General features: G+C 44.2%; 1 protein-coding gene across 2 annotated transcripts in view; it reads left to right on the top strand.

Annotated features, from left to right (window-relative positions):
- disc1 (DISC1 scaffold protein) overlaps positions 1 to 21,789 on the top strand; it is a 54,289-nt gene extending 32,500 nt beyond the window's left edge. The window contains exons 11-14 of one of the 2 annotated variants that reach the window (XR_009673314.1): positions 7,521 to 7,770; positions 9,242 to 9,277; positions 10,760 to 10,804; positions 15,530 to 15,621. Coding sequence is in view for 1 of the 2 variants with exons in the window: in XM_061040662.1 (XP_060896645.1) it covers positions 7,521 to 7,770; positions 10,760 to 10,804; positions 15,530 to 15,644; positions 19,065 to 19,291 (637 nt within the window). In the remaining variant the exon portion in view is untranslated. Of the gene's footprint in view, positions 1 to 7,520; positions 7,771 to 9,241; positions 9,278 to 10,759; positions 10,805 to 15,529; positions 15,645 to 19,064 lie in introns of those variants that run through there. The other variant, XM_061040662.1, reaches the window with a different exon arrangement.
- Positions 21,790 to 25,936: the final 4,147 nt, after the last annotated feature.

Below are 25,936 nucleotides of genomic sequence, written 5' to 3'. Positions count from 1 at the left end.
GTGTGTGTGTGTGTGTGTGTGTGTGTGTGTGTGTGTGTGTGTGTGTGTGTGTGTGTGTGTGTGTGTGTGTGTGTGTGTGTGTGTGTGTGTGTGTGTGTGTGTGTGTGTGTGTGTGTGTGTGTGTGTGTGTGTGTGTGTGCTGTGTTAGAGGAGGGGGATCTCTCTGTGTTGCCTCCTTGGAGAGGAGGGGGTCACCTCTCTGGATTGGAGCCAGGACTCAGTCACACACTGCAGGCTGTTTGTTGTTGAAGGATGAACGGGGCTGGGGCTCTGCGTGGTCAAGGAGCAACACGGCAGCGATCTCAGCGCCCGGCGGGGGAGCACGCCTCTGGACCCGTTCTGTCAAGAGGGCAGATGGCCACTTTGTGTGATTTTAATGTTGTGTTTTTAAGAGAAAGTGAGACAGACTTTCAGAGGGAGAGAGCACCTGTCTGAGCTGTTTGTCTAATGGGAGGAAAGACTTGGCAACACAGCTGACTTCCTGCATGATAATACACTCCTCTTCCTCCTCCTCCTCCTCCTCCTCCTCCCCCTCCTCCTCCTCCTCACTCAAACCAGCCCCCCTCCTCAAGCTGAGAGAGTGAGTCCAACACGTGTGAAAGACAATTCCAGAAATGTTCCGGGTTCTGTGTAAAAATGTCAGGATGTGTTGTGTGAAAGGGAACGTCAGAGAACATGTGTTGTACACCCGCTGCATTGTTTCCATTAAATATGAAAAATTACCTCCAAATCTCAACTCATAAATGCAGAAAAAATGCGAGCGGCATCTCCTAATGAATCATCTCCATAATGTATTAAACAACTGCTGCTAATCTGAATAAAATGTTTTGTGTTCTGGTGACACACTTACAGCGCCCGCGCCGCTCTAACATCCTGTTCTCGTCTTTAGCAAGGAAGAGATAATTGCTTTTTTTTCAGCACCATCCGTCTCCACGGAGACCAGACATCTCACCAGCAACTAATCTTCCCCCCTCCCCTCCTCCCTCCTCCCTCCTCCTCTTCCTCACCTCCCATCAACACCGCACTCCATCAACAGTAATGTACATGAGAGCGGAGTGATGAAATATACAGCGGATGATGGCCGCGTGTGTGTGTGTGTGTGTGTGTGTGTGTGTGTGTGTGTGTGTGTGTGTGTGTGTGTGTGTGTGTGTGTGTGTGTGTGTGTGTGTGTGTGTGTGTGTGTGTGTGTGTGTGTGTGTGTGTGTGTGTGTGTGTGTGTGTGTGTGTGTGTGTGTGTGTGTGTGTGTGTGTGTGAGTGTGCATGTGCGTGTGTCTGTGTGTTAGTGTGGGGGGGGCTGCTGAATATGTGTCAGTGTGCCAGACTGGATCTGTTAAAGCTGCCGGTCGTCGCCTGAAGCCAAAGCAGAATATCTGCTCTAAACGCCTCTGGTTATGGCAGCTGATTGACGGCTGGCGAGTCAATCGATTGATAATGACTGTGACGAGGAGGGAAATTAACTTTAACAGCGTCCAATAACCGAGAAGCTTTCCTGTAATGTGATTTTTTACAAACCTGATCTTATCTTATAATCAGCAGTCTACTGGTGACACAGGGTGACAGTTTGTTTAGCATTTAAGACAAGGTTGGTAATTCCCTCCAGATCTACTTTTTCAGATTTGGGTTGAAATTGTCTTTAGGTCCTGACAGAAATTAATAACTCATGTTCTCTGAAAAAGGAACGAAGAAAATCCGTCATCTGTATCAGTTTGTAAGCCTGTAAAAACTTTGACCAATGTCTGCCACGAGGTACCAATCTGATGAACCAATCACACGCCTCCCTGTCTCCCTGCTCGCTCTCTACCTCTTGTGTGCTCTAACCCACACTAAAAGCGCGTCAGCTGTGAGTTTACTTACCGCTGAATGAGACATGAGACGACGTAGTTTCTACACAATGACAGAGATGAGCTGAGGTCCGCTTCTGGAGCAACGGCGCTCGTTGGTTAGGGGCTATGTTCCAGACTATTACCAGGGTCAGATTCAGACATTTGAGTACGCACATGCACCCCAGCGGACAATTTGGGGACATTTTCAGGAGTGCAGAGTCAGTAAATTAAGGGACTGTTCAGATAAAATGGAAGACAAGCTAGCTAAGAATGCTAACTGTTAAAAATCTATATATTATGAGCACTCTAAATATAGACGATTTTAAAAGCACATTAGAGAAATGTTTAAAACAAAGGGAGGTGAGCCGCTCCGCTGTGCGCCTCTCATGAACCCGCCCAGCGTTCAAACAGTTCACTTCATGCAGCCACTGTCACACCTCATCCAAACATATTATCAACACCTCGGCTCAGCTGGTGTTAGCTGAGACGCCGCTGCCTGATTAAAGTGAGGCCTCAACGTCTCCTTCTCATGACGTGTGAATTGTGTTTATGGATCTTAAACATCGGAGACGCCGGCACGAGACTGAAGGTGAAAGAGGCATTAATTTAATTTGATTCAGGACGATCATTTCTTCTGATTCATTTACCAAAAATAGACTCAAAGACAGATTAGACGACGATCTGTGAGTGCAGACAGGAGCTGGTCTTCACTCTCTTTGTCTGTTATTAGGATTCATGTGACAAACCTGAAGGTGCATCTGATTCTGGTAAGAGTTCAGATTATCAGACACTATGTGAAGGATGATTTGACGACTTCCCTTTTGATCACATTGCAGTCACAGTTATTACTACAAATACAAACGAAAACAGATTTGTAAACACCATTCAAAGCATTTATTTTTCTGCTTTTTGGAGCAGGAAACTCCTGTCTGTCTCTCTCTCTCTCTCACTCTCTCTCTCTCTCTCTCTGAGCTCAGTCTGGAGGGAAATTGGCCGATGATTCTGTTTCCTTTGCTTTGTGGATTAGTGAAAAGTTTTGACCTCAGAAAGTGTGACTTCATGAGAGAAAGGTCATCGTGGACTCAGTTTGAAGTGTGTATTTCTTGCACACACCAACAGATTCATTCAGCAACAACCCAAGTCCTGACTCTCTAACAACTGGAAATGTCACTAAATCTCTCGCTGTCAGATGTGACTTTGGAGTCAACAAACATGGTGGACGACTGGCAGAAGAATCTGTGATCTTTTTTTTCACTGACAGTTCAGGAAGAATAAAAACATCAAGAGACATTGTGAACATGGTATGTAAAGGTTAGAGAGCAAGCTGGACGTTAGTGAACACTGATTTGCAGTGGTCGTTGTTCATCCTTCTTCAGTCAGCTCGCTTCCAAATTTACAATCCACAGAGTGCTCGCTTGCTCCTTTTTTTTAAGATTCAATTTTTGGGCTTTTAATGCCTTTATTCTTTTAGAGATAGGACAGTGGATCGCGTCGGAAACCAGGGAGAGAGAGAGAGAGAGTGAGGCGAGCCACATAAAGTAAGGAAGCAAACCCTTGCTGCCTGCTCTTGAGGACTTAAGGCCCTGACACACCAAGCAGACGGCAAAGAACTAGTGGCGACGAAGGCTGCCTGTGGCTGCCAGTTGCACTTGAACACACCGCAAAGACTACAGCCGACGGCCAACTACCACGTACGCTCTGCTCATGTGTGAGAGGAAATAACTCTCCACGCCAGCAGGGGGCGGTAGTCCGTTGTTATGATACGAGAAGACCATTTTCACACCGTTGTCGCTCACCACTCGTATTATAGGTAGAATACTAATGTAGAATAATGTCTGATAATAAAGTTAAAAATGGCGCTGGTGTTGTCAGTCCTTGGTCTTTTAGTGGAAAAAGAAAAGAAGAGGCGGAGGAGACAAATAAGGAGAAACCACACTAATGGGTGGATACTACAGTGGCATGCTCAAGGGGCTTTACTGAACCTGTGAGGAGAGCTGGAGAGAAATGAAACCTCCCAACAGCCAATCAGAGAGATTCCTCTCACTGACAGTCGAATCGGCCATAAAATGCAGACGGGGCCCGACGGAGCAGGACACACCGCAAAAACTAGGGCGACGACCGCTCACTAACAGTCCAACTAGGGCCGTCAATCTGTTTGGTGTGTCAGGGCCTATAAGCTTCTGTACATGGGGGGGGTCGCACACTAACCACTCAGCCACATTTTACAAGATCATCTTTAGAACCACTACCAAATCTGGCCTTTGCTGAAGATTGTCGGCCCATTACCGTCCTGATTATCTTCCCCATGGGTTTCACTAGACATGCAGGGAATGATCTTAAAGTGCAAAGATAAATAATATACAAACTTCTGACTGAACACTGCATGAGCTAACATGAAATAACAGTGAAGGAAAGATAGCAGAAAACATCCTGACTGCGGGCCAGCCGTCTAACAGAACCTGGTGGTACCAGCAGGAGCCGACAGCTGCTCCTTCATTCAGCAGTTATAAATATAATCCTCCTCTGTCTGCATGTCTGTGTGTCATGTGTGTGTATCGCCCGGAGAAGAAAGAGCAGCGCTGTCAGTCAGCGCTCCCTCAGGACGCGCTGAGCGACTGTAGGACAGATCATGCCCGTTTGTCTCTCCGTCTTATTACCGGGCCATCAGCCGAGCGGCACACCCACACCCTGCCGAGCGGCTGCCACCAATTAACCCCCGGGCGAGGAGTTCATGCCGACGGGCAACAGGGCGCTGACATCACAGAGACGTTTAACAGCTGACGTGTTGTCTGAACATAAAGCTGTTTGTTTGTAATGAATCGTGTTTGTCATTAAAGAAACGCTTTGTGATCGATGAGGCCGACTTTGACGTTTTTAGATAAATGTTTGATTGTCACAGAGAATGATTTGTGTGTGTGTGTGTGTGTGTGTGTGTGTGTGTGTGTGTGTGTCTCTCTCCACTTCAGAAGAGACAAATAACAATGGCTCGGCTCACTGGCTGCGTCCCCACTATGGCAGAATTCAGAGGCAGCAGCGTTGAGTGGTGAATTGGCGAGGGCAGGGGGGCTGGGCCGAGCAATTTTTCTATTGTCTGTGTGCCAAACGAAGGTTAGCGAGCGGCTGAGAGGCGTGCGTTGGCAGGGTGCAGAGGTTGGCAGCCTTTTCAGGCAGGAGATGGGCTGGAAAACAAGTGGCATTCAATTTTTCAGCACACACAGAGAGAGAAAGAGAGAGAGAGAGAGAGAGAGAGAGGGAACAGAGGGGAAGATTAAACAGCATTGTCTGGCTGCTTCTGCCTCGGAGTTTGTTTATGCATGATGGAGAACGAGCAATTTCTCAATTTCTCAAATCTACCGTCGCTGCAGGGAGCCGCTCTCTAGGTGAAAATACTGAATATATCATATATGAGTTTTTATTTGTGTGCAGACTTCTTACCTGTTATCATTCTCAGTGAGTCGGTGTGAAAGTGTGAAAGAGACGGAGACTCCTCCTGGGTTGGAAATCGACACAAACACTGAGTCTGAGGACGTTTCTTCCTTTAAGATATGTGGTGCTTTCTGTCAGCTTCAGTTTGTTTTTTCTACACAAACACATTGCTGGAAGCAAAGTTGTTATGGAGGAAGGGATGTACGACGGATTATTTTTCTTACTTTTTAAATATTGATACTCTGTAGTGAGGAGAAAGCAGCCAGCTCAAGAGATAATAGATACAGCCAGTGAAAACAGCTGCAGTTCCTCCAGTGTCCACTAGAGTCTGTCTCCTGCAGTGAGTCAGTCCCCATAGAGCTCCATGTTAAATGACCTCTGGGCCGTGTTTGTGCTGTTGGAGCCTTTTGGAGATTTGTTCCTGTAAATATCAGACTAACAGACCGTCCAACAAGTTTGAGCTCCACTTTTAACAACCAGTCACATTAGAACTTTATTATATTTACATGTTAGCAACAATAAGCAGCTAATCTGAGTCTGTGAGAACCATACCTGGATCGATTGGATTAATTTATGTTCCTGTTCATGGGAGTCAGGACTGTTGTTGTCTTTTAACTTTGTAATACCCTCACTCCTCTCTAGCTCCGCCCTCTTGTCCAAATATGGTCACTTCCGGCTTCAGAAACAAAGATGGAGATGAAGAAAATACTGATCTTTTGGCTTCAAAAAGGCATTCAGCAAACCAATCTATGATGCCATGATGGCTGTATTCATCATTTATGTAGTCTATGCATTTTTTATTGTTTTTTTATATTTTTAGAATATATTAGATGAAGAATTTCTTGCACAATCATTGGATTTGGTTCCTAAAATGTCCCTTGAACCTGAATTATTCAAGGATGATTTGTTATCTAAATGTCAGAGAAAGGGAAAGGGCATGCACACAAACATTTGAAAGGTCAGAGGTCTTAGAAGAGTATTTTTAAGAGAAATGAAATCATGTTTTGTAAAGCCAAAAAGACCTTCTCATAAGTCGTCACGTTGCTTTTTTAAATTGCTCTCTCTCCTGGAGGATCAGGTGGAGGAGGAGTGTAAATGACTGATGGAAGTGAATCAGATAAACAAAAGTCATCTTGCTGTCCTCCCTCTGAACTCGTGCTCAGTGACCCCGGCAGAGATGAACATGAAGGCGCTCTCTCTCTCTCTCTTTTAATAACGGGAGGGCGTTCACTTTCATCACGCTTCATTACAATAACTCATCTCGATTTATTTCTCGTCTCTGTCAGAGCTTTATTGTACATATCGTATTAGACGTCCTGTACTGTCCACTCGGCTGCATGACTCAGTGTGTCTGTGACTCTGGAGGTGGAGCAGGTTGTTCAGTAAACATCTACTCCACTCCGCTTTTCAAAGCGCCCTTGCGAGGCAGCCGTTAACAAAAAAGGACTTCAGGTCAAGGCTTCCTGAGCTGTCTTTACATATGCTGCCCTATGCTGTGACACACTGTAAGGACACATTGTTAGGACACACTGTTCGGACACATTGTTAGGACACACTGTTAGGACACACTGTTAGGACACACTGTAAGGACACACTGTAAGGACACACTGTTAGGTCACACTGTTAGGACACACTGTTAGGTCACTGTGTTAGGACACACTGTAAGGACACACTGTAAGGACACACTGTTAGGACACACTGTAAGGACACACTGTAAGGACACACTGTAAGGACACACTGTTAGGACACACTGTTAGGACACACTGTTAGGACACACTGTAAGGACACTGTGTTACATACTAAGGTGTAGTCATGCGATGTTTTATGTTTATTATTCTGTATATCATATGTTGGGTTATGATGCTGGTCTAATTGTTTACTGTGTTGAATTTCATCTTGAAGTGTATAGCACAGTATGGCATGGTTTGGTTTGGTTTGGTACGGTGTGGTATAGGCTGGTGTTTTTCCCACGACCTCGTAACATGATTGTTTGTGCAAATCTTAAATATTGCACAACTCGTGTCCAACTCATGACTCCCTGGTGTAAAAATGCTTTTTTGTTTTGATTTGGAAGTGCATTGCATCATGTAGTTTTGCTTCTACTGCCCCCTATTGGCTTTTATTGGGGGAATTGCATCATGGGTAATGTGTCTTTTAGTGGTATTGAAACTGTATAATATTTGTGTATATGGTATCTTATGATTTGGTATGATATGATATGGATTGGTACAGTTTAGCATGGTAACATCCTGGTCTTTTCCTCTGTGTAGCTGTGGCTGTCCTGGTCTGGAGCGGATCTGGGAGGCCGACCTGGAGGCGTGTCACCTGTTCCTGCGGGGTCTCCAGCTGAGGACCCCGAGCTGCAGCGGAGCGGACATGGAGGACCTCCCCTCTGCAGCGGCTTGTCCTCTGACCCCGCAGAGCACCAAAGAAGAAGAAGAAGAAGACTGCGCCATGCTGACGGCGTTGGGTGGGCGTTGGTGTCCCGAGGCAAACTTACAGAACTCCGAGTTCACGAAGGTAACACAACGCTGAGTGTTAACAACACACAATGTTTTATTCATGCGCCTATGCATTCATGCGCTGTGAGTTAGAGTATTTGCACTGTAGGAGATTCCCTCGGAGACCCTCCATGTTTCATTTCTTCTTCACATCCTCACTGAAAGGTCGGATAAAAGCCGCCTGCTCTCACATTCTGATGCTCGTTCTTTTTTTAAATGTGACCTCCGATGAAGTGTCCCCGCTCGGTCAGTCCTACCACTCGACTGGAGACAACGTGTTCAGTGTTTACACTCAGCTGTCAGAGTATGAAAAAGCCTCGACAACAGTAGGCAGTGGGCGGTTCTAGGCAGGGTAACAGTGCCCCTGTAACACTGAGCTTGTCCCACCCCTCCAAAAGGAAGAGCCCCCCTAATAACACATTAACACAGTATTCAACTCAACAACCAACAACAAATATAAATCATGGTATTTAATGATGTGTGCTATTATTTGGCATAATATATATATTTCTTTTTTAAAGCGATCATCTTTGTCTATTCTTCACCTGGGTTTAATGTTCCCCTCTGACAAAACAACTGGCCCCAGTTTGGCCCCCTCAGTAAAGGTGGTCTAGAACCACCACTGTCGACAACAGTGGGACGAGCAGAAGTCTATTAGTGTTTCTGCTCGGAGGTTTTTTTTTTTACTAAATGAGGAAAGTGTGGGCGTGAGGGAGGAACCGGCGTGGAAGTATACCGGCTTCCGTGTAGAGATTCATTCTGAAGAGCGCAGATGTGAGAGTCTGTTTCTGCACGATTACATGTGTTTAGCAGGAGTGTGTGTGTGTGTGTGTGTGTGTGTGTGTGTGTGTGTGTGTGTGTGTGTGTGTGTGTGTGTGTGTGTGTGTGTGTGTGTGTGTGTGTGTGTGTGTGTGTGTGTGTGTGTGTGTGTGTGTGTGTGTGTGTGTGTGTGTGTGTGTGTGTGTGTGTGTGTGTGTGTGTGTGTGCGCTCCGTGCTGGTCTATCCCACAGTGAGTCGAGGGCCGCTGCCTCAGGGCAGAGTCCGACTCATTCTCTCCTCACACTTTCCTCCGCCCACGTCGTCTCACAGACTCGTCTGAGATCGGAACAAAGCCAACACAGAAAGCATGAGGAGAAAAAATACCAACATTTCCAGACAGTTTGTGAGACTGTGTTCAGTTAGTCTGCCTCCTCCATTTTTATATGAAATGTTTTCTTATTTTAAGCAATAGAGGAAACTTAAAATGTTTTTGTGCTGCAGTTGGTGCATGATAAGAATTCCCAGCATGCACTGTAACAGATTATTTTCATTCCTGTTTTACTCCTCTCCTGTTGCTCCCTCTTTAAATTCTCCCCGTGCAACATTTAACATTCACACTGCACTGATATCTTCTTTCCTTTCTCAAGCCGACTGATTTTTAAAACCTGCATGCATCTCTTTTTTCTGCTTCTCCCTTTGTTTCTCTCTGCTTTTCTTTCTCCTCCTGAAGCCTGGCCCCTCCTAACATTTCTGCAAGAACTCAAAGGTGAGACTGCCGACCATTTCTTTCTTTCTATTGTCTCCGTCCTTTGCACTCTTTTTATCTCTGGGAAGCCCTGCAGCTCAGTGTAGGAAAATGTATGCAGAATTCACCGTGTAGTTAATCAAATGGCTGCTTAAATATATTCTATAATTTAAGATTAAGTGCAGATCCTGTGGTATCTTCTCAGTTTATAAATATAAAAAAAAAATAAATAAATATATCGAGGTAAACCTGTCTCAGTTTTTCTTTAAATTTATTTGCACCACATAAAACTAAAGGGTAAGGTCGTCAAAATGGGATGCAAAGGATTTATAATTTTGCTGACCCGGTAAAAAAAACACTTTGGGAATGTTTCTGTACCCAAACTCTGCAAACGTATTTGTGTAATGGAGATGATGTGCACAAGTTTACTTGTGATTTTTGAATATTGAAAACAAGAAACGATCCGATACTTGGTGCCTAGGACTTCTGTTTTTGTTGTGGTGTTATCGGAATTAGATTTTTAATAAAATTGTATTAAGTTCTGGTATGGTTCTTTGCAACCTGCATCACATTAGATAGATAATTACTAACCAGCTAACATGATTTCTTTAACAACAGTTACATCTCCAGTAAAAGATGAAAGATGGAGAGCTGCACAAAGAGGGAACTGTTGTTGCCCTGATGCTCTTTGTGTTTTTATAAGAGGATGAAGCCTGAGTGAAGCATTCATCTGTTTATGTTCACACATGCAGCTCCTCAGGGAAATATCAGGAGTTTTCTACAGATGTGACAGCTCTATTAGTTATTTCACTAAGTTCATTAATGTCAGGTTATTGTTAGGGGTCTTTCTAACCTGGCCTCTGCTCAGCGCATCAGGCCTGGTTTTTACTTGACTCGATCACCCCGAGCAGCCTGCTGATTTTGCAGTTCGGCGATCGTCTAGTCGTCCTAACTCTGCAAAGAAGTTGTTTCCTGTTACTGTACAAAGGAGAGCATGATCCTTAACGACATCTGAGCACATCAGCCACACACACTCTGGTTTAAACTGCAGCTTAAACACAATAAGTGGTTGTAGACGGTACACTGTGTTTACTGCAGAGCGGAGGGATGGAGGCGGCTCTGATGAAGAAATAATAATGAAAAGTCCGCAGATTATTTTTGTTGTTACTCTGCTGTGTTATGTCTTAAACCCTGAAGCTACACACAATCTGTTCTCCTCCCATAGGTGCAGTAATTACCTCCTCCTCCGTGAGTCAAATAAATGTACGATTAAACACTTTGAATGCTAACAAAGAAACCTGCAGCACAGATGAGCCGCTTCATCTCTCCTCTCCTCGTCAGTTTGCTGATGAATAATTACAACCTCTGCTCATTACGATGACGCTGCTGCACACAAACACAACACGGTCCACATAATTGTACTTTCAATAATTCATGAGCCGGTTTGTGACTGTGTGGCTTCAACAACTGTTAACGTTTTGTTTTTGTTTTGTTTTGTTGCAGAAGCTGGAGGAGTTTTTGTTCTGCATGGAGGAGAGTCAGCCTGAGGTAAGGCGCACCCCGTCTCTCTGTTATCGGATGTTATCAGTGTAATTAAAGTGTCGGTTACATCGACGCCACGGCTCACCGCAATCCATTATCTGACCTTAACTTAAACATGACCTCTGACGCCGCTCTGAACGCCCAATCAATACTGATCTACATGAGGAGATCTGTTTACTGACTGACACCTTTTCACCAGACTTTCTTTAAACAGAGCGCTAACTAAACAGGAAACACCTTTCAGAACCCCTCCCCTCCAAAGGAGCAATCAGTAAGATGTGTAGTGACTGAAATGATAAAGTGAGCTTACTATATGATCAGACATTAAGGAAACATGCTATGTTGAAGTGCTGGCTTCTCTGACAACAATGCAGCAGTCAGTATGTCCTCCTTCTAACTTTAGATTCTGCTCCTGAATGCTCTGGATTTGTTTGGACCAGAGAAGGTAGGCGGTTTTAAGACACCCCCACACGGCCGTTTTGGACGCCCCTCTGTTTGCCAGATATGAGAGCAGTTATCAGGTCAACAGGTGTTGCAGTGATGGAAGCGGGCAAGAGAAGTGGTTCAGATAGAAGTGATTGTACCCGACCTAAAAAGCCTCTGCATGTTTCTAATAAGTTCCACGAGCAGAAACGTGCTCAAACTAGGATCAATATTGGAGATGCTTTTGAAAAATGGAGAGAGGTTAGAACACAGAAAGGTTTACAGACCGATGTCAGGATGTCGTTCCTGGAAAGGTTTTTGTTCATTTTAAGCACATTGTTACGGTGTGGTGTGTAAAACAAGGGAGGTGGACCCAAGGGCAGAAACCAAAAACTATTTATTTAAACAAAAAAGGCTAAAACTAAAACTATCTATCAAAATGTCCAAACTGAGAAAATCCAAAAATTGACAAGCACTGAGAAACACTAGGAAACACTGACACTCCAACATACGACAAACAACGCTGGCAACTTACAACAATGAACTGACATGGAAGGGAAGAAACACAGAGACTAAATACACAGGGGAATCAGACACAGGTGAGACTAACAAGACACAGGTGAGGACAATCAGGGCAATCACACAGGGAAACACACAGAGGCAGGAATACAAGAAACACTGAGGACAACTACAAACTAAATCATGAAACACTAAAGACACCCAGAACTCAGGAATAATAAATGACAAAACAAAACAGAAAACACTGAAGACAAAACTAGGAAACACACAAGGGAAACAAGCAACACTGGGATAAAACAGGGAAACTCAAAACCAAATCATGACACACATTTTGCATCGACCCCGAGATGATGGGACGTCCTTAGTCTGGAGGCCTTGTACATTATTCTAACGCTGCAAAAAAGATCCTCTGTCAGTAAAGTCTGAAGTATCAGCGACAGAACGTTTGTGAAATGTCGTCAGTGTCTTTGTGTTGATGGCGTTGTGATACTGCTGCGCTCCGACTCTCCTCCATCGTCTGACCCTTTTCTCCTCTCCTTAATGACTTTAAGTAAATGATTTCCACTTAGCTGCTGCCAAGCTGCTGCCCTGCCGCTGCGATGGAGATTGATTAGTGTGTGTGTGTGTGTCTCCCTCCTTTTTCCTTTTAATCTGGACTAATTGTTCTTTTATCCTCTTTGTGTCCTGACGTTCTCCTCTTCACACCGACCCTCAGTGGAGAACAGGAAAAGAGACATTATTCAAATGAAATGTTGATGAGATCATTAATCTGAAACTAAAACTGGATCAGTTTAAAGACCAGATGATGGATTTTAACTCTTGTAAACGTTGTCTCTTTATTTTTTATGTTTCGCTCAGATGATCAAACATGTTTCATTCACATGAACGCCGTCCTGTCCAACTGTTAGCCCCGTGTCCACCTAGCATGAAAAGCGCTGGCTGAGTGCTCTGGAGTGTCTGCATGAAGCGTTTGTGCGCTGAGAAGAAAAGCGCTGCCTGCCCGTCCTGTCTCCATGACAACAGTCTGTTGACAACAGCCGCTGTATGACTTTTTACTGCATATTTTAAATTTGAGATAGATCAGACACGGAGCGAGGAGGATGTGGGTACAAGACACTAAACTACAGCGAATATCAAACATTTTGAAAAGAGTGCAGGTGACGTCATCAGCGCCTTTCTGAAAAGTTGAAAGATTTTCAACTTGAGCGCTCGGAGCGGCCGCACAAAAAAGACAGCGGTCTCGGAGAAAAGATGCCGGGCGTTACACTTTTTCTCTGGATGGCCGCTTTCTGATTGCGAACGCTCTCTCCTCATTTGTAAAAAGACGCTGGCATTCAGAAAAAATAACGCTAGGTGGACACGGGGCTAAGATAGGCGGCCCCACCCACTCAGGAACGCTGTTAGTAGGATGCAAACGGATGAGTTTTGTTGCGAGAGTACAATTCAAGGAGAACCAAACAGACTTTTGTTTGGTATAAAATACTTCAAAGAGAGATGAACTGAACCGGGCTGCATGTTCATGCTTTGCTCTCGATTCAAAAATATTCTCTAACATGAATCAGGGGGAAACTCGCCTGTACGTGTGATATTCTTCATGCAGACTGACATTTTTTTATTTACTGAACCTTTATTTAATCAGGTTGGTCCCGATGAGATCAAGAACCTCTTTTCCAGGGGAGTCCTGGCCGAGACAGTCAGCAACAAAAACCTAAAGTTACAGACGGAGACACAATGAGAGACAAAGAACGATTTACAAAACATTCAAATTTAGCATTAAAAGAGAAAAAACATTGATGAGTCAAATCTGGAGTCAGTAGTTAAAGCAGTCGAGCTAAAAACATTGACGTCCTGTAGAATCTGCTTCCAGGTCTTTCATTGTAGATTTAAAAACCTCTAAGGACTCCTCAAGCTTTAAGTCACTGTGCAACAGATCCCAGACCGACGGTGCAGAAAACACAAAACACCTTTTCTTAATTTCTGTCTGGTTTGGGTCAGAGAGCATAAAGAATCCTGTCCGGTACTTTCAGCATGATTAAAACACAGAGGTAGTGTGGGAGCAGACCAAGAACTGCCCTGCATATAATGGTGTACCGGTGTATAGGCTTCATGTTGTGGATATTTCAAAGGCAGAGGAATCAGACAGAGTTTAGTTTGAGTCGTTCTGGTTTGATGTTAAAAAACAAACTGTGTGATTATTTTAAAGCATGTAGATCGGCATAGAGAGCGTTTGTTTTCAGTCCTGCGGGTCTGCTGACTTTACAAATGCTGACCGGAGGCTGTGCAACAAAGAACCAATCAGCTCCACAAACACACAGCTCTCATCTACTGAAGACGCTCCTCGACTCCACAAACCAACAAACAGCTCCGAGGATCTTCTCCTCCGTCGTTAAGGACGACAGGGAGCGCAGAAACACGGTGTAGTCTTTAAATCTTTTATCTTGCCCGCGAGTCTTACTTAAGTCATTAATTGCATTAGGGAGAACTCGAACATTTGGTCGTGCCTCGGGCCTTTTTGTTGTCGTACATTTCTTTCTGGCTGTTACATCATCCGGAGGAGGAGTGTTGTTAAGGACGGAGCGTGGCGACAGTACTTTCCAGTGATTGCTCTGACACCTCCGAGCTGTAGGGACTTGATATTTTCTACCTGCAGCTATGAGTCAGATTCAACTTCAGATGTGTTGTTTTGATAGGAACATTGGGTGTGTGTGTGTGTGTGTGTGTGTGTGTGTGTGTGTGTGTGTGTGTGTGTGTGTGTGTGTGTGTGTGTGTGTGTGTGTTCTCGTTGCTCGTTGATAAGTGTGAAGAAAGTAGGACACGATGTCTGCAAAGGGGCCTGTTCTAATTATGGCCTCTGAACGCTCTGCACCCTGCTCCTCCATCCACACACACACACAGACACACACACACACACACACACACACACACACACTCACAAACACACACGAAGAGACACAAACACACACAAACACAAACTCACACTCATACACACACACACACACAGACACAGAGAGAGACACACACCACACACACACACACACACACACACACACACACACACACACAGACACACACAGACACAGAGAGACACACACCACACACATAAACAGACACTAACACACAGAGACACACACACACACACACACACACACAAACTCTCACACACACACACACACACACACACACACACACACAGATTCACCCACATGTTGACATCGTGACTTCTACAGAACTTTAATGTTTTCATTTTTCCTCGAGACGTTATCGTGGTTAAAAACGGCGTCCGTGATTCACTGTGAGAAAGATTAAATGTTGGGAAAGTGAAGAGCTGCATGTTGAGCTCTGACTCATTCTATAGGTCGTTAAAATTGAAAAACACTCGAGAAAATAAGCGTTTGAGTTAAAGTTTCTTAACTTACTAACTCTCGTTAGGCTCATTCATTAATCATAGCTACTCGAGCAGACCTGAACATCTGAAATATGAGAACATGAAGCGTCTGGTTTGAAAAAGTATTTGTTTCACTGAATATCTGAGAAAATGACAGAAGTGTGCTGCAGGAGTTGCTGCTCATTGTAGGTTGTCATTAAAATGCTATAGACTCTGAATGTTACTTGAGCTTGTATATTTCTGCAGGAGAAAGCCTCTAGTGGACACTAGAGGAACTGCAGCTGTAAAGTCTGTTTATTCTTTCTCCGCATCAGCACCATTTATCGGCGCCATTGCAGCTTCAGTTTTTGACCCTCCCGTCCTTCACACATCACTTTATTCCTCGTTTCCTTCTTCCCTTCCAGGACGTCTGTGGAGAGTCTGAGGCTGCAGACCTGACGGAGCGCTGCGAGCTGATCAGTGACAGACTCCTGACCTTGGAAGACGAATTACAGACGGCCATACTGAACCAGGATCAGGCTCTCACCCATATCCTTTCACTGCTCTCTAAATGAACATACATCATCCCAACTGAGCTGAAATGTCCTTGTGTTTGTGTCTCTGTTCATCCATCTCTAGGACCTAGTTTCCTACAAATCCAAACCGCCTTCAGTTTGACAGATTTCAGCGTCTGGTGACTTTACCTTTCGAGGAATAGAGAAAAAAATCAACCTGTCTTATCTGACATTATGGTTCCATTCAGAGAGGGAATTGAAGATAAACTGGGATCAGAGGGGTTTTTCTTTGACAGGCGGGACGTGCCAGCTGGAAAATAAAAAGGTAAAAGTCCACGCGAGGTTATTAGAGGCTCCTTCAGGCCGACTGCCAGTCAGCGCGGCCTGAGATTAAAGTCTGACGGGGGCAGCGGCGTGGCAGATAGAGGAATGTGACTGTAATGACTCGGGCCCAGTCATATCTTAATGTCCATACAGCTGCTGACCCTCCCTCCCCTCCTCCGTCTGCCCACTTCCACTTAGAGGAAATTACAATATCCATGATAATGACTCAAATGAAACTGTTGAGGCTGATTACAGGTCACAATACATCATTTTCCGCACTAATTAGAAAGCTGATTGGAAATAGATTAGTGTGTTTTTCTCGCTCCACTTTCCCGCTCCACAATGTGGGCTTACTGACGCCGATAGAAAAAGGCAATACTTCCACCCAGGCGCAAGGAAAATGTGTCACCTGACCTGCTGGCTTTTTATTTCTTTATTTAGTGTCGTGCCTCATTAGTCTTCTGTAGACGCAGTCTGCCAGAAACGCTCTCCTAATCTGATGAAGATGTTTGTTTAGTTTGAGTATCTCTGAATTAAACCGAGCGTCCTTCACTCTGAAGTGCAGCCCGACTGTTCTCTCATCTGATTGGAGATGCACGTCGGCTCGCTGTGCAGTCAGGGGTCAGTACGGCCCCTCGGCTGTCAGCTTTATATCGGAGCGGGCTGATCTGCTTCTCTGTGTCCTTACTCATCTTGAGGACACTGAAGGAACAACAACATCAGGGATGAAACACAAACAGGGATGACGCTGCTGTTGCCATAGTGAAAAAAAGATCAAACATCTCATCTCATCTCTAAGGGTCTAAATTGAGTCCCTGCTCTCGATACAAGGAGACTAGATCGTACAAAGTGAGATGGATCTGCACAATGACGTTGTTCTCTCTTGTTTCTCTGAGGCCAGGCTCAGACTACAGCAGATCTAAATACAGAGAAACAGTTTTTGTCGTGCAGATGAGGAGGAACCTCAGAGGTTATTCTCTCTAATCTCACATCAAAATATATAAAAATAATGTAGCATTTCTCCCCTGTACCAAAGAGAATAGACGGACATGTTTTCGGGGCTTCTTCTGGTGTAGAAGAGGTCAGAAAGCTCCAGCAACACTTTATTAACAAATTAGGCGAAGCGTTTCGGCTTGTGGCCGTCATCAGGGTCCAGGACCCTAAGCCTTTCACTCTTCATGCACCTTGGTAGTTGGTAAAGTTGTGCCAGAAAATCCTCTGCTTCTTCAGGTGTAGCCAGTAGGTAGACATAAAAGACCTCCAGCCAGGACTTCCCTTCCCCCCCGTCCCCTTTGTTTACAGTCCGACTACAAACCTGAGAGATGAGAAGGGAGGTGGTTTAATAAACTACTGTTAGCTGCACTTTAAAGCAGATAAATATTTGTTAGATACCAACAGATGGAAACAGGTTTGCATTAGAGGGGAATGTGTCGTGCCAATGTACCGACGTGGCACTGAAACATTGTGACTGTGTTTGTGAAATGTAGACAGCATGCTCGAGTTAGTTTGCAACTTTCTGGTAAATATTTAAAAAAGGAAACACCCCAGGGTTGGTGCCTGGGACTTCTAGTTTTGTTGGCATAGATTGTCACTAGAGTCATTGAAGGTTCAGATTCTTGTATTGTGACAACCCATCTTGTGATACCAAATTCCGGTCCTGCAGAATCTGTAAATAGAAATTAGCGAGTACACAGGGCGCCGGTGGCCAAGTGGTTAGGGCGTGCATCCTATTTGCAGAGGTTTTGACCCTCGGAGCGGGCGGCCCAGGTTGGGATATGACCTGTGGCTCCTTTACTGCATGTCGTACCGCATCCCAGCTAGAAGTAAGCGAATATGTGATTCCCACAGGTTGTCTGTTCTTTAGAGAGCTGGAGACGAGATCGTACTTTTTAGTTTTTCTGTCAACAGTAGCATGCTAGCTAACATTAGCCTCGAGGCTAGGATGTCTCCGTTTGGGCTTCTGGCTCTCATTGGCTGATGTTGTCCCATTTAGAAAGTACTGCTGACGTCATTATGCAGATTTCTAAATCCTAAGCATCGAACATTATCAATTATTATTATTAACATTATCAGAACATTCCTGTTGAGTCTGGAGTATAGGGTTGTTATGATTCTAGTAAAACTGGAACAAGATGGCCGCCTCCTTCGATACCACAACAACAAATAGAACAACAGTAGGCTCCTGGTATGAGGTCATTTCCTGTCTTAATAACCAATAAGTGCAGACAAACTCCTGCACTCTGTCTGCATGGCACAAATACGTCTTGGTGCTCTTCTTGCAGAAACGACTGACTGACTGAAGATCTTTTTTTCGATAATCAATCATTTAATAATGAAGATTGAATCCTACCTCAGTCAGGAGCCGTTCTGGAAGTAACAGACTGGATCTGTGAGATGCTCAAACGACCAGATCATCTGGTCTGAACATCGTCACTGACCAACAGTCCACACCAGATTTCTCCCAGAATGAAAGTGATATTTTGGGTTTAAATCTGGCGGCTCCTTCTGTCGTCTGAGTCCAGCCTGCAAGGTTTCAAACAGAACTCTGAGCCTCGGAGTCCCATTTGGACCTCGCCGAACCTTCTGCAGTATTCATGAAAGGCTCTTTTAACAGCCGTTTAATTATGAATGAGGACAATCTGTGTCCATTCAGACAGTAAAACGAGCCATCAGGTCCCATCTGCCGTCAGAGCCGTCCCTCTGATTCCCCACTTAAAGCGGACACTCACACGATTAATCTGAGTTTCTAAGCAGGTTAAACAATCCCCCCACTGATGACAGCCTCCGTCCTGTTTCATCCACGCGTTATGAATAATTTAGAGGGGCAGCCTGCTTGCTTTGGTCCCCGCTCGCAGCCCCCCCTCACCCCCCGATCATGGATGAGCTCATGAATAGTGAATGGGACGGGGTTGAATCGGGTATGACTTGATGATCTGTCCCTCTAATCCATTTGGTGGCCAAATTGGAGGATTGATGACTTCATCATGCGAAAGCTGCCCTTTCTCATCTCCATCAGCCCATCGAGGGGCCACAAGTGTCACTGATATTTGTCTGCTGGCATCCTTTTTATCAACATGTTGATGTGTGTTTGTGTCCGCAGTATCTCATTCTTCCTTAACACTCTCTGCACAGTCGCTAGAAAAGGAGGTTCAGGAAGTCAAAGCCACTTTACAAACGATGCTCGCACAGCTCAAAGAGGAAGACGAGGACGAGGAAGAGGAGGAGGAGCTACAAGACGATGACCTCATGAAAAATGAGACTGACGAGGAGGAAGAAGAAGAAGAAGAGGAGGAGGAAAACGAAGATGAAGAAGAGGATCAGTACTTCAGTGACAGCTGGGGCATTTGAAATGGATGCTTACACACACACACACACACACACACACACACACACACACACACACTGAGACACTCTCTGAGTCTGACCTCAGATCAGCAGGACTGACCCCGGATCCTTTTACTCCCCTCACAGAGCTCCAGGACAATCATCTGAGGGTATCCTCAAACTTCCAGCACAAAGCGTCAGAGAGTGAAACTGTCTCCGTCCACAAATGGGAAAAAATTGAGAGTTTTGATATAAATATAAACTTTTAGACACTTTAATGCAACTTTAAAGTAACCAGCCGAAGGTTAAAAATACTTTTTTGTTTGGATACGAGGTCACTTTTCAGTCTTTATCTTTTAACATTCAGACGGTTAAAAGAAAGAACAAACTTTTCAAACTGCACTCATAAATGTTATGTTGCCAGTAAAACACTGTGTGCACTCTTTGCTTTGCTGTTGGATTCTAAGTTTTGTTTGCAGATTCAAAGTTTAGCTGACGTTGCTCAGAGTCCGCACGCGTCCGCATGCTGAGCTGCAAACAAATCCTTCCGATTCATTTAAAACACCTCGCTCTTAAGTTTCAGATTGAAAAAGAAACACTTTTAGATTCGCAGACAAACGTCTTTGCAATACTTCCTGTTAAACAGATTAATTTAAAACAACATATTTGTGCAGGTTTGATCGTCGTGTTTCATTAAAAGTTTAAAGACAAAAGTTTCCTCATATTGACAACTCTTCAGAGATCGTCTTCTCTAGTCCAGATGTTTTAAACGTGTTTTGTCAGGTCGTACAGATGTTGAGCAATCATGTGGATTATTTAACTGACTCATTAAACCTTACTTTGTCGATGAATGAAAGTCCAAGTCAAACTGCCTTGTTAAACACACCATTCGTAAAAACAAACCCCTGCTTGTAACTCCTGCAGCAGCTGTTTCCCCTTCTCTGTGAAACACCTGAGCAGACCCTAAGGTCCCTACCTTCAATCCCCCTGTGAGATCCTTTACACCAAACACCAAATATTATTATCATAATCTGCTCCTTCACTCTGATCACCAAGCTTGTATACATCCGGGTAGTAGAGCACGGGGAGAAAGAATGTGTGACTTTTAGATCCAGTAGATGTCGCTCTTGAGCTCCAGCATGAAACCAAAACAAACTGCTGTTAGGCCACACCTCCTCCATACTGAAGCCTTCTCTCCTCCAGAGACACACCTCCAACCCCACTACACTCGCGTTTGCACACAGAAGTTAACAATTAGAGCGCAACATAATTAAGCACAATTAAGAGCAACCAGCGGACAAAATTGTCTTTGGCTCGACCTGCAATCACCTGTGTGCTGCATTGTTGTGTTAGCATGCTAATGTTAGCGCTCTTTAGTTAGCTCGTAGCTTCACATCGCATTGACACAGAATGACCGAGATCTAAAAACTCTAACTAACATCCAAATAATCAGTGAGTATGTTCTTCTTCTTCTCTCTAGTCCTTCACTAAAACAGTTTTTATACACAAGGGGAGGAGCCGGCCGTCCCGTCCATGTAAACACGGCTCTGACAACAACACAGCCAGCGGGACTCGAGCTTCTCACTCATTGTAGACAGTCATGACTCAGAGACACATTTACACAGGATAGACTTGATGCACATTCTTCCTCTAACCAGAGCTACAGCCCCCACTAGTGACGGGTGGCTGCATTGCAGTTTGAGCAGAACATTTGACGGGCATCGAGGGTCAACATATAAAATTGACTCGTGTTCTGGTGCTGACTAGCGAGGGTGACGTCATTGTTTTCGTCGACTAAACGCGCACATTCCACATTAAGTTTAGCTGAAGTTTGGTGACATTTCTCGTGAATTCTGAAGTTAATTTATTATTATTTTCTCTCGCTAAATTAAGACACTTTCTTTTAAATCTCACGAGAGAAACTGAAACGACATGAGGCCTCAAACCAAACTGACACTGTTTTAAATCTTTCCTGTGGACCAATCAGAGCGCCTCTTACTGGTGATGGTCTCTCACATGAACTCACACATTAGCGTGATCTAACCTCTGTGCTATTTCATAGTGACTGGACTTCTCTTACATGTCATAACCTGTTTGTGGTGCTACGAGAATGTGAGCTAACTTGAACACTTTATTTTTCTCTTTGTGTGGAAAAAATGCAATACGATGTTTGTTTTATTCCGTGTTTTACAGCAGAGATGTTCTGTATTTTAAAATGTTTGTGTCTTATGCATGAAGGAAATATTGAAGGATGAATTCTCAGTGAACACCTGAGGGAAGTATTTGTTCCTGCTGTTTGTTTTTATTTAATCTGCCACTCGTTGTGTTTTTATTTGATGTAAACTCTCTCGTTCATTCCACTGGGTGTCACTCGACTTTTTACCTGACCTGTTTTTGTACTTTCACATATTAATCTGTGTTTTGTATTTACTGTGCAGCCTGAGTTCTGCATCATATTTCATATTTATTCCTTGCAGCAGCTCCCTAATTACAGCATGTACCATTAAAGCTGACGCCGTGTCCTGCTGTTTTCTTCTTGTATTGAGTTACAGCCCCTCTGGTGATAGGAGCTGTGCGGGCATGCTGCCAGGCGACTGAGGGCAGCGGTGACATGTAGGAGATATCAATACAGTAATAAAGGTCCTCTAGTGAGCTCTTTAGGGGATACATGTGCTTCTATTGTTATCTCGCCTCAGCAGCGGCCGTGTGGCTAATTGGGAGACGGCCTCACAGAGGACGAGGAGGGGAAAATGGGATGCTGTTACTTTGTGTGATTCTGCCCCGCATGGTGTTTTTAGACCGGGGGTTGTCGAGGGATCCTCAGGGGCGTGCCTGCAGACCGCGCTCAGGGCTGAAAACACAGCTGAGTGCTCAGAGGTTTTTTATTCCACAGCAGCACAAAGAGCCGTTCTCTCTCACATCACAGGCAGGTTGCAAACTGCTTTCCAGGCCAGGAGACTTCACATCCATCAGCTGTTTGCATTTACAGACTCACCCTGACACACACACACACACACACACACATCTTATAATTGAATGTGTGCACCACACTGAGCTCCGTGTGGCAGCTCGGCTCAGAAAATAGCCACAGAGAAACACGCAGATTGGTTTATTTGGCATAAATACGCTGTGTGAGATGTTTTCTGATGTAAAATGAAGCACCATGCTGACTCGGGTCCTTTGTCTCTGCATCTCTGTCGCTATGATATTGTGCAATCTGTTTTCTTTCCCGTCTCCTTCTACACAAACCAGACTGATCCGCCTCTTAGTATATGTTGCAGAAGCGCCAGATTTATGTTTTTTTTAAAAGCTCTTATTTGTAAAACAATGGGTTTCATTTCAGACAGAGGAAGACAAAATTCCTCATTTCCAACCATCAACATCCATTCTGTCTGCTGCAAATACAACCCAAGCTAATCCAAGCTTCATACAGTGATTGAAAACAGATTCATTTTAAGGATATATAACTCCTGCTAGCCGGTCGCTGCCTGTTAGCCGTAGCCAACCCAACGCTCACTTAAACACTAACCTTTATTATCATCCTCATGTCATCCTCATCATGTCTCCAGGTTAGCGATTAGCATTGATTTTCTGGCACTTTCCTCTTTTTATTAGTAACAGCAAAAGCTAAGTGTTCAATCATTAATTATGTGCTTTAAAACAACCGGACAAATTGTTTCTTTTCTGACAGTTGTCATAACTACAGTCACCTGGAGAAAAGTGTGTTCATTTGCACAGACAACAAGTCCACCTATTGTAGCGTTTTTTCTCTGAGCGCCAGCGTCTTTTTTCAATTGTTTACAATGAGAGAGCGTTCGCAGCAGCAGGCGGCCGTCTGAGGAAAAGAGCAGCTCCCAGCGTTTTTTTTTTTTGATCAGGAAATAAACGATCTCAAATAAAAAACATGCAGTAAAAAGTAACGGAGCAGAGTCGGTCATACAGCGGCCGTTATCAACAGACTGTTGTCATATTGACAGGACGGAGGTGCAGCACTTTTCTTTTCTTAGAGCACAAACACTTCATGCAGACACTCCCGAGCGTACAGCCACAGCTTTTCTGCCCGGAAAAACGCTAGGTGGACACGGGGCCTTATGGTGGTTATTTTGGCTTCACTTTAATATGATGGAAGGAGAAGGGACGTCCATCGAAGGCCACCTTACAAAAAAACACCCTCTAAAAAAAACTCAACAGTGTTTGAAGACAAAAACAAAACCTGTGGGGTTTTCAGAAGAACACAGAATTTAAACCTTTACTTAAATCTTTATTTCTCAGCCTCTGCAGCAGATAAAAACGTGAGATCTTAAAGATCTGGATCTCCGCCTGCTTGTTGTCGTGTCGTCTGACGGCTACATGTACAAACGTTGTGAACCACGGGAGAATAACAGATCCTGTTACAGAGTTTCCTCTCGCTCTGCTTCAGACTCCACTAATGAATGCGAATGACATTTTTTTTATTTCATATTCATGCGTTCATATCCTCAGAGATCTGTTTGCTCCTCTCAATCTGACACCTCAGCAGTGTGTCGGTTCTACCCACTTGAGTCAGTGAACGCAGCTCACCTCACCTGAGAGCCGTTTTTTACACAACACATCTGGACATTGAACTCACCGCTGTCTGAGAGTGGCCTGTTACTCGCCCCTCTTCCAGCACGTTTAAAGAGCTCATTACATTCAAACTTTACTCAGCTGATGAATAAATTCAACTCGGTAATTAAATAGGGAGGAAATCCAGTGGAATTAATAAGGTTTCTAAATTATTTAATTGCAAGTCTTCTCAGCTGGAAATCTGCATATTTGTCCATCAGACTGGTTAAGTAGGTACAGAGCAGATAGTCTGCCGTATTCTTATTCCTGAAAATCACAATAAAATAAAAACACTGAGTCTGCTCGAGCTGCAGCCGACATTTGATGATCACAACACCGGATGAAAATTCACTCAGAGATGATCTCTGTTCTGATCAATCTAATCTACACACTGAGTCAGCAGCTTGTTCCTTCAAAATAAAACACAGACTTCTCCTAAAGTGAAGCTGCTCCATCGTCTCTTCTGGGCCTCCGTACATGTGTGGTGGTGACTGTGTCTGCAGAGACCCTGTCCTCTGATCCTGTTCTGGTTGACTCTGGACGTTTCTGGGCGGAGCTGGTGTGTTTCCTCCAGCCAATGACAGGTGAGTTTAGGAGTGGACACAATTCAGTGATTGGACGTGACTCAAAGCGGGGAATATGACGGACGTGGCAAAGAAGAGAAAATATAATCACAGTGAGGAGAAACACCAAGCCGATAAAGCTCGTTCTAAAACAAGGGTGAACCTTGTGTTGTCTTTTACCCGTGGACGTGGAGTTGGTCTGCTTCCTGTTGGACAGGCAGGTGACAAACACCGGCGGTTAGCTTGTGATAGCGTGCGTTAGCTTGCAGTAAACATACACACTACATCCTGCAGTGAGTGATGAACTCAGGAGGAGGGGCTTAGTTTGAATGTTGTGTTTACCAACTGCAACAAAGAATGATACAGACTCCATCTTTAAGAAACATAGAAGTTAGAGGAAGAGGATTGGAAGGTGAATGTGCAACATGTGTTTCTGCAAGTGCACAGAGAGATTCCTGATCCTGCAGAAATCCAGTCAGAAATATGACCAACTTAAATATTTAATCCTCAGAGTGAACTTAGAAATAATGAGACTATCTGAGCGCTTAGACCCCGAGGAAAAAATAACAGAAAGCCACATTAAAAGATATTTAAATCTCGGATGATTCAACCGTCTGATTTCTAATAATAATGAAGAGCTGTGAGTCACTGGAGAGCGGGCTGATGGTGGAGAGTGTATGACGATGATGTCATACTGAAAGGAAGACTACCCAGGAAGTGGACCGCTTTAAAGGACCACTGTAAAGATGATACGCTCACCAGGACACCTGCTCTGACTCAAGACGTAGTTTCTGGATATAAATCAATTAAGTATCGGGTAAATAATGCTAACTATGGTTGTAAATACCTAAATGAATAATCAGTCGTTGTACAGCCATGAATGAGAAATTCACTGTAGATGTCTACGCTAAGATCCCCTAATCCAAGACCAAATAAAAACTAAGAATTTAGTCACACAGTAAGCTTCATGTCTCTATCAGCATTGAAAGGTTGCTATAGTAACAACTTTTCAATCACAGGTAGTCCAGACCTGAATCATCATGTTGCAACCAGTAAGATGTGTAGTGACTGAAATGATAAAGTGACCTTACTATATGATCAGACATTAAGGAAACATGCTATGTTGAAGTGCTGGCTTCTCTGACAACAATGCAGCAGCCAGTATGTCCTCCTTCTAACTTTAGATTCTGGTCCTGAATGCTCTGGATTTGTTTGGACCAGGTTTTAAGGCACCCCCACACAGCCGTTTTGCACGCCCCTCAGTTTGCCAGATATGAGACCAGTTATCAGGTCAAACCAACAGGTGTTGCAGAGATGGAAGCAGGTAAGAGAAGTGGTTCAGATAGAAGTGATTGTACTCGACCTAAAAAGCCTCTGCATGTTTCTAATAAGCTCCACGAGCAGAAACGTGCTCAAACTAGGATCAATATTGGAGATGCTTTTGAAAAATGGAGAGAGGTTAGAACACAGAAAGGTTTACAGACCGATGCAGAGCTGGATAAACACTGAAGCTTCAGTCTAA

Source organism: Labrus mixtus, chromosome 6, assembly GCF_963584025.1.
Source record: "Labrus mixtus chromosome 6, fLabMix1.1, whole genome shotgun sequence".
Taxonomy (NCBI): Eukaryota; Metazoa; Chordata; class Actinopteri; order Labriformes; family Labridae; genus Labrus; species Labrus mixtus.
Note: the sequence above shows the minus strand (reverse complement) of the source record. Positions and strands in the feature narration are given on the sequence as shown.